Source organism: Microtus oregoni, unplaced genomic scaffold, assembly GCF_018167655.1.
Source record: "Microtus oregoni isolate MIOR12 unplaced genomic scaffold, Mior012 000007F_ref0000211, whole genome shotgun sequence".
Lineage (NCBI taxonomy): Eukaryota > Metazoa > Chordata > Mammalia > Rodentia > Cricetidae > Microtus > Microtus oregoni.
The window spans coordinates 14,168,280-14,181,022 of NW_024543066.1; the positions used below are offsets into that span (position 1 = coordinate 14,168,280).

At 44.8% G+C, this 12,743-nt stretch overlaps 1 protein-coding gene across 2 annotated transcripts; it reads right to left on the minus strand.

The window, feature by feature from the left end:
- Positions 1 to 243: 243 nt before the first annotated feature.
- LOC121450817 (sulfotransferase 1C2) lies at positions 244 to 10,844 on the minus strand. Of its 2 annotated transcripts, XM_041656130.1 has the most exons (9): positions 10,766 to 10,844; positions 8,926 to 9,093; positions 8,486 to 8,611; positions 7,055 to 7,066; positions 6,787 to 6,884; positions 3,171 to 3,297; positions 2,558 to 2,652; positions 2,243 to 2,423; positions 244 to 399 (listed from the first exon to the last, which is right to left on the minus strand). In XM_041656130.1, the coding sequence occupies exons 2-9, from the start codon at positions 9,074 to 9,076 to the stop codon at positions 287 to 289; spliced, it is 903 nt and encodes a 300-aa protein (XP_041512064.1). In that variant the 5' UTR covers positions 9,077 to 9,093; positions 10,766 to 10,844; the 3' UTR covers positions 244 to 286. The 2 variants fall into 2 exon arrangements, with proteins under 2 accessions (XP_041512064.1, XP_041512065.1); XM_041656131.1 differs by lacking the exon at positions 7,055 to 7,066.
- Positions 10,845 to 12,743: the final 1,899 nt, after the last annotated feature.

Here is a 12,743-nt window from a genome sequence, read left to right on the forward strand (position 1 = left end):
GGTCATGACCTGCAAGTTGAAAATCACTGTTCTAAAAGAATGGAAACTTGAATTTTGTAGTATGCAAGTATTATTTATGTTTTCCTTATATTATTAAGCTGACTTACTAATTCATATGAATAGTGGAAAGAATACACATTAGCCATGATCCACGTTTATGAAATTATAATGTGGTGTTAAAATTCATAGAGACTGAGCCACAGTCTTGAGTGTTTCACAGTGTGCTTTCAGAACTTCTGCCTGAGCAGCAGCTTCCACGTTCTTGTCATCTATCTCTACATCTTGATCAGAGTTCCATGCAGAAGTTTATAGACGTTCCCTTCATCTTCTGTCTGTAGATTTCATCAAACTTCTCATTCTGGGCCACAGTGAAGTGGTTCTTCCAATCCCCCACAGTTCCTAAAAGATGAGCCCAGACAGGAACATCAGCCTCTGATGGACAGACTCCGTGCCCCTGAGTAGAGTGTGGAGTACCCACTTTGGAGCTGGCGTGGCAGTTCCTCATTTTCTTAGCCCTCTTGTCTGAGAGGCAGCCCTAGTGGTCCCTGTGCAGGGCACCAGCTTCTAACTCAGTGGACCAATAATTCAAGGGTGACCTGGGCTCCTGGCTCTCTGTGGTATACATATAGACATAATCACAGTTACAAAACGAATAAATGGCAGACATATAACCATACCCGTGGTCTTCTGCTGTCACTATGCTGTCAAAAGATCCTAGACATAAGAAAATATATACGGTGATATCTCATGTGTATGTTTTCCTTATTTCAAATAACAAGCAAAATCAACCAATAGTGAGGGACAAGGACATTGTTCTCTATAGGAAACTGACTGGAAAAGACAAGAAAATGTCCCAAGGTGATGGAATTCTTTGCTGCCTTGATTCAGATGTTGGTTGCTTAGTTGTTTACTTTTTTTTTTTAATAAAAATGGTTGAACTGTACAGTTAATTTCTGTGAGTTATTTTTATGTAGATTATATCTCAATGAAAAAGAATTTGGTGATAATTACAATGAGATACTATTTTTCAACAAGCATTCATTGAAATGATTTTAGATAGGAAAAAAACTCTTTGGAACCCTGTGATTCTTGTGGGAAATTATTCAGTTTGATGAACAAAAGTGTTTATTATAGCATCAACCGTAAATATTGAAACACCATATCTATTGTTTCTATAATTAGAGACATAACTGGGTGATTGACAGCATGTCCCATGTGACCTCTACAAGCAGCGATAGCTGAGATCTGTGTTCCTTGACCTGCAGAGATGCTCCATATTCCCGTAAGCAAAAATATATAGTGTAGCTACATTTTATGTTTGAGTGAACAATTTTCTATCAAGGCATCTATATTTGTGCCTATGGCCAAGGCAAGCAAGGAAAGAAGCAAACACAGAGTGTGCAGATATGGTGGCTGTGGGTGGGCCTGAGGAAAGGCTACTCACCAAATTCTCACCATTATTAAGGGAGAAAGGAGGTGGAGCTGCTTTATTTCAGGGGCCTGGGAGACTTTGTAGACCAGAAGAACCATGAAATAAATGAACTCAAGCATGGAAAGAAAAAGGGAAGATGTTGTAGAGCAACACGTGAACCCCAGGTCCTGGTTGTGCTGTGGTGGAAGGAAATGCACTTGCTATGAGAAGGAAGGAGGGGCTTGGTGTTGCTTCTAGTTTCCTGTGAAATGGATTTTAGTGAGGATCTGTGTGAGATGGTCAAATCAGTACTGTTTTCTAAAGTTATTTAATGTACTAATTTTTAAGAAAACAGTAACACTCTCCTCTTAAAACTGGATCATCTGGGCCCAACAGAATTCCTCCCTCAGGAAGAAGGAGGCGGTAAGAGATGGTTCACACAGTATATGTTGAAAGTCATGAGCCTGAACAGCTTGGGGTTGTGGTCCAGATGAAGTCAAGCACAGAAGTCGAAGCAGTGGCTATGGAGTAGAAGAGAGACACAGGGGTGGAACACAGGACACACGCATGCGGACAGTCGCTCTCCATACAAGCAGAGCTTTAGAGCAGAGGGCTAACTCCCGGTTTCCAGACCCCAGGTCTGATGAGTCTACCCTCAGGCATGGCTCCCAGTGAGGTGTGCACCAGAGTAGTGCTGGCCTTAGTTCTCTGTAAGACTTAGTTTGTAGAATCTCTGTGTAACAGAAACGCGTCCCTAGCCTCCTTAGGAGCATAATACGTGTATTTGGGGTGCACCGTCTCAGAATTAGAAAGGAAGAATTCCCCGCAAACCTTTTCTCATGAAAGGGGAAATGGACTGGTCCAGGATAGATTTGGGAACCGTCGAACGATTTGTCATAGGGTTCTCTTTCATTTTCTCAAATGATGTCTCCTGGACGATTTTCTCCAGCACCTCTTCATCCAAGTTCTTTCCCATGAACTGCATAACTTTCTGGATTTCACGCTTTGGGTCCTGTCGGGGGAGGGTAGCATTGCGTTGGACTGGAATAGAGTTTAACATGATCCCATTTCCCCAGACATCCCTGTGAGAAGCATATTCCTCAAGCAGCTCCTCTGCCCCTGATCCTGCAGCCGTAATTTACTTACCCTCTTCATATCTTCATAGAAGAGGAAGAGAATCTTGTATCTATCTCGAATTTCCCACCATCCTCTTACATGGTCAAACCAGGATCCCCAGTTTACTGTAACAAACAAGAACAGCTTTTGTGAACACAAACCTTCTGAGAGTCAGGGTTTTTTTTTTTTTTTCTCCTTTTTTCTTCTACTTAAAGAGCATCAGAGGCTAGAGACATGGTGAAGGAAAAATCTTGAGTCTGATACAGTCTCAGGTCACTGAGCCGCTTTAATCTGACGTAACGTGCTTTGGGTCAGTCCTAGGTTTTTTGCCTTAATGGGCAAATTAAAGTCCTTCATGTTACTTATGCACAATTACCTGCACCTCATATGATGAGAGGGACACCCAGGAGGAGGGGAACTCTACAGGCCAGGAACCTGGAATAAAGGCTTTTGAAGTAGAACGGGGCTGCTTGCTGAGGGATGGGTTTCTTCACTGTGAAAGAAACCAGCTCCCTCTACCTGGTCCCGGTCTGTGGTGGCACTTGTCTAAGGAGGTGCATGACATCCTGGGGACTCAAGTGTCATGCGTGGCTATCTCCACTCAGCTCTACTGAAGGAAGAATACAGGAGCGTTTCTATTTACCTTTCCCACTGATGAAGGTTTCAAAATACTCGTCCCAGGTGCCTGGATCTGGGAGCACCTGGCTCATCCTGTAGAAGTGGTAGTAGGAAACCATGCAGTCTTTGGCATTTCGAGCCACGTAAAGGAACTTTGGAGAGGAAGAGAGGTGGTTAGAGCGGCATAAATATGTGACGCTTTGAGTTCTCGCTCTGGCCGAGTCCTCGGGAGGAACGTGCCGCTCTTCCGCGTTGGCTGCACAACCTGGAGGAGCGTCCTTGCCGTTTATGCTGCCGCAAGCCAGGCCCTATTAACTCATTAATAGTTAGCCCAAGTCTGGATGTTCCTTTTGTTATGAGGAGCAAACTCTTCCTCTAGAAACTCGAGCCTGTTATCCCACTGTCACCTGTGTGCCAGTGAGCCTTCCAGAAACCTCAGCTTGGTTTCTGGATGAGCAGTAGCTCCACCTGGTGTTTGCATCATGGAACAGCACCATGTGGCCCATTTTCTGGGAGCACCCGCATTCCTCTGCGGTCATCATTTTTGCATCTGTGTGTTTTTGTATACCAAGTTGTTTGAATAAGGGCTAGGCTGAGGAACCCCGCTGAGAGACCTCGTCACCACCTCAGAGTTCAAACACACGGTTCCTCCAGGTCACCATGCTGCCATGCTCCGATGGAAAATGTTTTCAAAAGTTTGACGCTTTTTGTGCTTGAATTCTTAAGCTTTAAACCCCAGGTGTCTTTCACGTTCACACTGCCTCGCATTTTGTGTCTTCTTTCCTTTTCATGTGTGTGACTTCCAGCCACACCGCATCACTCTCGCCTTTCCTCGGCTCTCATCCCATCCTAAATTCATACTTTTTTTCCTATTCAGATCTGAGAGTTAGGCTAGTTTTGATTTTTAATTTTAAGTGATTATATATATATATGTATATATATATATATACACATATATGTGTGTGACATATTATATATGTTCAATTACAAAACACCATATTTATTTGATGATTCTGATTACAATTGCCTCTTATTTCTTCATGTCATTTTGATACAATTGTTCTTTTTTTGTACAACTTTAACATTCTCTTTTCTACATGTAACGGATGTGTCAGAAGTTCTCGGGGCTCGCTCAGCTGTTGCACTAGCAGACACCCCTACGATGGCCCTATCCTTTGTGTGCTGAAATGTGGGCTGGTGAGTACAGTCAGAATCTGGAGGCCCAAGTGAGGTGACTGGTGACTCAGGTGGTGGGGGGTGGGGGTCACCTTATGCTGAGTTGTGAGTTTGCAGTGTCTTGTTCAGGGCAGGGAAAGGAATTTGGGAGAGGAACCGTGGTCTCCTTTTCTGCCCATGATATAATTATATTGATAAATTGTCGTGTGCTGTTTGAACTCATTGAGAAGCTGGCCCTGGAAGTGGGTTGTTCCACCCCCATTTCACACCCAAGCATGTTTATCTAAGTATTCTCTGAGACCCCGTATCTTGGGGTAGACTGGTCCCCTTGCTCTGTGACAGGGAGGGAAGGGCAGAGCAAAAGTGCCTGTGTTCTTGAGAACGTCTAGAAGGGGAGCTATTTCCTACAGATGCTACCTTGTTTAGTCTACTGGGGAAGAGAAGCAAGAAGTTCAGACCTGGGAAAGCTCAGCCATAGGGAGAAAGTTCTATCTATCTATCTATCTATCTATCTATCTATCCATCCATATCTATCTATCTATCTATCCATCCATATCTATCTATCTATCATCTATGTATCTATGTATGTATGTATGTATGTATGTATCTATCCATCCATATCTATCTATCTATCTATCTATCTATCATCTATGTATCTATGTATGTATGTATGTATGTATCTATCTATCTATCTATCTATCCATCCATATCTATCTATCTATCCATCCATATCTATCTATCTATCTATCCATCCATATCTATCTATCTATCTATCTATCCATCCATATCTATCTATCTATCTATCTATCTATCATCTATGTATCTATGTATGTATGTATGTATCTATCTATCTATCTATCTATCTATCTATCATCTATCTACCTATCTTCTCTCTCTGTTTCTCTCTCCTGTCTGCACGCTGCTTACTGTTTATTCTTATTCATTTTTTTTTGGCTTGCTGTATATTTAACAAAGTCACTCATTCAAAACTGGAGACAAAGCTATTGTAGAGCATTCTCCGGATCCCAGAGCACAGTTCCTCCTGTTCACCTTTGCTACCCCTGCTTTCTCTGCTCCTTCTTCTCTCTCTTGTGCTTAGGCTCTGTGCCTGTCTCCATGGAAATACCAAAGTTCATGTTGCTGAATCACCCAGGGCATCAAATATCCTGGCACAGTCCCATACTCAGGCTGTTTTTCTGTCTCAGTATTCTCCAAGACCCCTTATACAGGGGTAGACTGGTTCACTAACTCTGTGACAGGGAGGAAAAGGCACAGCAAAATTGAGTAAAATTCTTGTGTTCTTGAGAACATCTAGAAGGGGAATTATTTCCTAAAAATGTTACCTTCTTTAGCCCATTGTGGAAGAGAAGCTTTTTTTTTTTTGCTTTTTATAAAATAAAATAATTTTATTTACTATCTATTTTTCTGTAACTCAGAGACTTCTTTTTCACCTTGTTTGGTTTCAGCTGGACAACTTAAGGGGGCATTCTAAAGAGTTTTCATGATTTCCAGTTCAGTAATGCCAGAAATAGAATTTGCACCCCTTCTCCATCTTTACTGTCATGAGAAAAGACCTTTGTTCATGGAAATCCCAACTATACTTCTGTCATCTAGAAGTTTGTTAGTCCTTAGTAACTAACACTTAATTTTAAGTTAGTTTTTATGTATGGGTGTTTTCCCTACATGCATGCAAGTGCACAATGTGCCTGCAGTACCCCAGAAACCAGAAGAGGGCACGGAATCTCTGAGAACCAAAGGTTCATACTGATGTGAGCTGTCATTGGGTCTGGGAAGTGGACCAGGCTCCTCTACAAGAAGAGCCAGTGCTCTTAACCACTGAGCTATCTCTCTAGACACTTTTTGTCCTCCTTTCCTTTATCCCAATCTATGAAAATTGTATTCTTCTCAGCAAATATTAGCTTATTGTGAGACCTCAGCTCTACCCACTATAGGTTACTCTATCCTTGTTCATGCCCAGCCTGGTCCAGCATTCTCCATGTGGCAGGAACACACTAGACTAGACACTAGGGTACACGACGCAGCCCTGGAAAAGGTAAAATAGGCATGGGGGCTTCTGCAGCTGCAGACAAGCATTCACTCTGTGGCTCTACTTTGATTTACCGTTCTGAACAATCCTTTCACTTTTTCTGTTCTATCTTGTCTCTGCTCCATTCTATGATACCTCCTCCAGGCTGTGGTTCACGTTCCCCATCCCTACCCGAGTCTGCTTCACTGAAGAATAGAATATCTCTAACAACTCAGTCTGGCCTCTGTCTTCATCGTGTTTGAAACTATCCAGGGAAACACTCTGCTGAATCTCTCTTCGTGTTTAACTTTCCTGCTGTGTGTTAGCACTCAGAGGTAGTGGAAAGATAGTACAGAGAAAGGTATTCTCACCCAGCGTCTGCATGCCTAGTTCTCTAGGCTTCCTGCCCCAGTACTCCAGGGAATTGATGCTGTTTTACCTTACAGTTACTTTTCCAGAAAGACGGTGGCAGCAGCTGAGTGGAAAGATGGGTCTTTAGTATCCTTGGGGATGGCATCTCATTGGCTTTATCCACACCTTGAACAGATTTCAGGAGATGATTGAACAGTATGGTTGGCACATGGGAACTTCCCCTCCAGGTGATGCCCACCTTACCCACCATCCACACATGAATCTTCTTACTTTTTGTATTTTGGGGGGACCCCTTAGAGGGATTACTGGTATGGTTTTTGTGTTTGTAGACTTACCTAATTTGAGAGCTGGATATGAGGTTTGAATGAATTTACTTTGTCAGTTTATAGAAGAGAAGGTGGAGTCTTAGATAACTGTGTCCATACTAAGAAAATCCAAACCAGACTGGTCCTCGGGCCATTTCCACCTGAATCTGGCTTTTTCTCATAAAGGTCACTGTGAGCCCCCAGCAGGAACTCACATGTGGATCTCTAAGCCCACAGAATAACAGATTCCCTGGGTGCCCAAAATCCAGGAGAATGTCCAACCATAGGATATCAGAGAGCCACTCCCAGTGTGGACCACTCATCTGTGCAGGGCACACAGCCTCAAGCACATGTACCCACACACATGACGAGAGCTGCACATTCCTACCCTGGAGTCCTGCTCCCCCTGCTATCTAAGGACCTGAGACAGCCTGACTACAGGAAACCTTCCATGTCCCCCATGCAGTATAAGAAGGGACCCCTCCCCTCATCCTGTCACATCAGCTAGATTCTTATCAGAGACCTTCCATGCCGCTGTCTGCCCCTAAGCTCACGGCATTAAAAATTCTTTTGACAAGCCTTTCATCTCAAATGAAACTCTTCTTTATGTTCTCTTAAGCCCCAAACCTGAGAGCATTTTATGGGAATCCCAAGGGGTTTGGTCTGTCACTTTGAGGGCAATGAGCCAGAAGCTGAGACCAGACAAGTGTGTCCTACTGAGGCAGAGCCAGTCAGGACCAGAGAGCAGGTCCTTCTCATTCGCCTGCCAGCCAGAGTCAAACCGTGCTGTGACCTTTCATCTGTGAAACAAAAACAGGCTTGCTGACACATGGTTTATGATTTTTGCACTTCTATACACAACCCTTGTACTGACTGGCTCTGCGAAACCACTGAGTTAAACTGAGGTGAGGGAAAATGAAATGCAGACTCTCGAATGGGGCTTCCTTCCATGGAGGAGTTGGGTGTTTGTAGACTCTCCCGAATGGGGTTTCCTTCCATGGAGGAGTTGGGTGTTTGTAGACTCTCCCGAATGGGGTTTCCTTCCATAGAGGAGTTGGGTGTCTGCACCTTCCTGTTGTCTCCAGTTGTACAAGATCAGAGCAAGAGTGTGATAGGAAAATAAGGCAGAACTTCACCTTTACATACATCTTTCTTCCTTGCTGACTCCCACCGGTGGGAATAAAGACAAGGAAAGAGATGGATCTGGGCATGAGGATGTGTGCCTTTAACCCCATGCTCTGGAGAAAGTTGCAAGCAGAGCTCTGTGAGTTCGAGGCTAGCCTGGTCTATATAGTGAGTTCCAGGATAGTCAGGACTATGTTTAGAGATCCTCTCTCATATAAAGAGGGGGGGGGGGATGAGGAAGAGGAGGAGGAAAAAGAGGAAGAGGAGCGATTGTGAGACAAGGCAAGGAAAGCGACAAGATGGGGGGGGAACACCTAGGGAGTCAGGGGCTCTCACCTGATGGCTGGGGTGGCCGTGCCCACTCAATAAAAGGGTGCCGATGTTGAATGATGTCTCGCTGGCACTTCTCTACATCCCCGTTCTGTTCAATCATGTCCACGATCTCTTGAATCCATGTTGTCCCTGAGGAGACAGGGGTGTGTAAAGGTCCTAAACCCATCATTCTTTCTCCAAGCATCCTGAAGAAGGGGCGTGGGGCCAGGTGGATCCTGTTAGCTCTGACAGGAAGACTTTGGGTCTCCACAGAGAGTAGAACAGCAGAGACAACGCTCACCTCTTCTCAGAACAGTGAATGGCAGAGGAGAGTGAGCTTCAGAAAACCCAGAGGCACAGGCATCTGAGATGGACTTTCCCACAGGACAAGAGGGGACAGGTTTGCCATTGCAGGGAGTTCAGATGGCTCAGAGAGTGAGACTGAAGCTGTCACCCTGAGTTACCTGATTTAGGATAAGTACAAATGAGGAGGTCATCTGGCTTGGCCTTGAAGGCCTGAATCTGGTTCCAGTTGTCCACAGTCGCAGCTGCCAGGGGGATCCCTGCTATCTCTTTCCATTTTGCTTGTTTGCTCAATTCTGGGGTCAAGGCCATAGTGGAGGGTCCAGGGCCTGTGAGAAAAGAACAGAATGGAATTTTTAAAATGCTGTGACAGAGCATACACTGCACGCAAAGGACTCTTAGCTCCAAGTGCACAGCTCTGTGGCTTTAGTGATATCCCCACCATTGCATGTCCATCATCACCCTCCGTCTCCAGACAACTTTTCACTTTCCTAGATGGAAACTAGGGGGCGCCTTAACGCTAAATCCCCGGACCCTGGCTACCACCTTTTCCCTTCTGTCTCTTCGACCTCCAGATGCTTTAATAAGCAAATCTATTTTGTCCTTTGTCTTGTGTAGTTTCCAGACTTGTAATTGGTGTGTAATTCAAACTTCTCTCCTGCTGCTGGGCAGCAACAGTGATTACAGGGGAACAACTGACTCTCTCCCGGGTCTGGGTCTGGCAGCTTAGGTAAATCTAATGCTGGAATTTTCTACTCCTGAGAACCTCACGGGACGGCGAGAGGCACACAGGTGGTCTGATGGCCACAGCGTGCAGGGCTGTGGGAGAAAGACAGCCATCAGAAGCTGAGACTGCTGCCAAGACCGGTGGAGGATTAAAAGTACTTGATGTTTTGGTGCATTGTGTCCCCACCTGCTGTGTTGGACCCACAGAGTAGAACCTGGTGGAAACTTGGAAGAAGGAGGTGCAGCAGGGGTGGGGAGAGAGGGTGGTGCTGGAGAGGACACAATGCTGTTAATCCCCATAGAAATTTCGAGACCTTTCTGGGCGGTGGTGGCGCACGCCTGTAATCCCAACACTTGGGAGGCAGAGGCAGGCGGATCTCTGTGAGTTCGAGACCAGCCTGGTCTACAGAGCTAGTTCCAGGACAGGCTCCAAAACCACAGAGAAACCTTGTCTCGAAAAAAAAAAACCCCCAAAAAAAAAAAGAAATTTCGAGACCTTGTCACCCTCCCTTTGGACTCTTCTTATAGTTTGCATGAGCTATGGCCCCTGATATTTTTAGAATTGGGCAGACAGACAAACTTTCCCAGGCAGCCACTTTTTCAACCTGCCAGGCTGGGTCAGTGTGGCCTCCTCTGTGAAACAATCTCCGTGAACAGAAATTACTGCTCTTTTCCATTCAGTTAGCCTTTTTTTTTTTTTTTTTTTTTTTTTGCTTCGTTTTCTAAGACAGGGTCTCATGCTGTCCTCCAGACAGGCCTCAGACTCCCAGAAGTCCTCCACCTTGCCCTCAGTGGATCTTCCACTGCTTGTAAACTTTACAGGCCCGTGGCCATGGTGCTATGGCTGCTCGTTTATGTAAGTAACGAGCTGGAGATGGGGATCTATCTGGTCAAGTCCCTTTTATAGACCCAGCTTGAGTGGTGCCAAAGGCTGGGACAAAAGGAAGGCTCTGTGGGGAGAAGAAACAGAAATAGCCAGAAAAGTCCATTTGGCTGGAAAGGGGAGAGGCTGTCAGGATCGGGGTAGGGGGTGGCGGCTGGGAAGATCAAGGTGCATAAGGGAGATGGTATCATGGGAAGGAGAGTGCATGGATTTTGCATTCGAGCACAGCTGGTGTTGGTTTCTTATGCCTTTTATAATTTTTGTCAGGTTTCTTAGGACTTAGGATCTTTCAGGCTTGGGTTAACCTACTTCTACATCAGCATGCATGCCTGAAAACTGAGAGCATGCACCAATAACTTAGGTCAGACATTTAAGGTAAACTGTGTTCTTACCTTCAAGCTCGAGCTGTCAGTAATCCCAAGGCTGGACTGCCCCGGAGTCCAGTGAGTACAAAAGTACATTGAGAGGAAGCAGGAAAGCAATTCTGGAGTACGGCAAGCACAGAGGCTCAAATTCTACTGTGTCAAAAGTACCTGCTCTTCAGCAGTAAGCAATCCAGAAAGCTTTGCTGTCATTGCGGTTAGCTAAAGCCTTAACTAGAAGAGTCAAGACTGTAAGAAACAAACCTTGGCATCTGCCCAAAGAGGAAGTAACTCTCATTGTATAGTGACTGCTCAAGTACAAATCTCCACTACCTTGCTTACCAGCAGACTCTAGGCTATTTAGATAAATGCTTAGAGCAACTACCCTGCTCCTCCCTCTCTGTGGCGACCTAGTGCCCCACTGTGAGCGGGCTCCTGGCTTTGGAACAGAGCCCCATGCTCATGCTTCTTGGGTTTCTCCACACCCCCAGTTTGACAGTGAGTCTAAAAAAGACTAGAGTGTAACCATACTTATGGTTGAAAAGAAGGAGCCCCAAAGCCTCCATGTTCTGCCCATCGCTCAGAAACAACCCATGACTGGCTGAGTTAGTGCTCATTAGTTATTCAAATTAGCAGCATGAGGCTGATACCCCCCACTCCACCTTTCAAGACTGAGGATGCTAAGATGTGCCAAACCAATGAGTTATTAGCCACCAGGTTTAACTAACTTCCATCCTCCCCTTGTCTGTAGTGAAAAGAAGCTTAAAACATATGTGAGTGAAAAAGGACTTTCAGAAGACCAGTCATAGTCTTGCTGGCTTGCTGAAGAAACCTTTTTCCTTCCACGAGAGCTAGTCCTTAGTTCCCTAGCTCCTGTTCCACTGATAAATAAATAGACTTGAGTTCAGTAATGAGGAAACTAGAAAGCTGGCTGCAAGGTCTCAGACATCAAGCTGAGATTGAATCTCAAACCTTCTTTGAGATTCGCTTTTGGCATCTATAAAATGTGGGACATGCTAACTCCCTCCCATCAATACTCTTAGATAAAAACAAGGTGATGAACACATCCACCTAGCACACTATGTTGTTATAAATGCTGGTTCTTTCCCTTTCTTCCCAGAGCATATTCATCAACACCCACATGCTGGAGAGATGGGACAAAAGTCTAATACTAGAGTGTGTGTTAACTTATACTTGTCTTATCCCATGATTGATATACTTGTTTGGAAGCGAATTATATTCCTTGGTGTCCTTTGCTACCTTAGAAATCAAACTGACCCTGTATTGATTTCTTCCGGCAACTTCCAAACTTGCTTTAGCCGCTCAGCTAAAGCTTACTTCATCTCCTTTGATCCTGTACGTGGTAAGACCTCATGACTCAGTTGCCTTCTACCACCTCTCCTCTGAAGGAGGTTACCTTTGTTGACTTGCAAGTCACAGTCACCCTGTAGCAGAAGTCCCTGTTTCCACGTGTGCCTGTGTGGAGATATACTACACGACATGGAAGGATTTTCACACCCAAAGTGGAAGTGGAGCCTTAAACGCTTTCCTCCACAGAAAAGCGTCATTTCTTAAGTTGAACAGGTTTTATTGAAGGTGACTGTAAATGAGATAAATCCATAGTTTGTTTCTACTCTCCTGGGATGTTTATTTGTGAGTATTGCTTCCAAATCCTTCTGTCCTCATCACAATGATGCCCCGGAGCACCACTAAGACTCCCAATAGCCCTGCTTGCCTCAGTTACCACACATCCAGTCAGATGCCAGGAAATGAGAAGACAGAAATGTTACAGTGTGCCTCAGGGGAAACAGACCGCTAGAAACCAGGACAGGAAGAGGACGGCAAGGCCTTAAATATTCGGCACACTTCTGACAGACAGGGGGCTCTCCAAAAACCCTTGGAAATATTAAAATTCTTATCATATATGTAACAACACAGGCACACCCAATTAAATAAAACAAATACTGTTGATTAGATCTGAATCCACAGATTAACCCTGACACAGTGA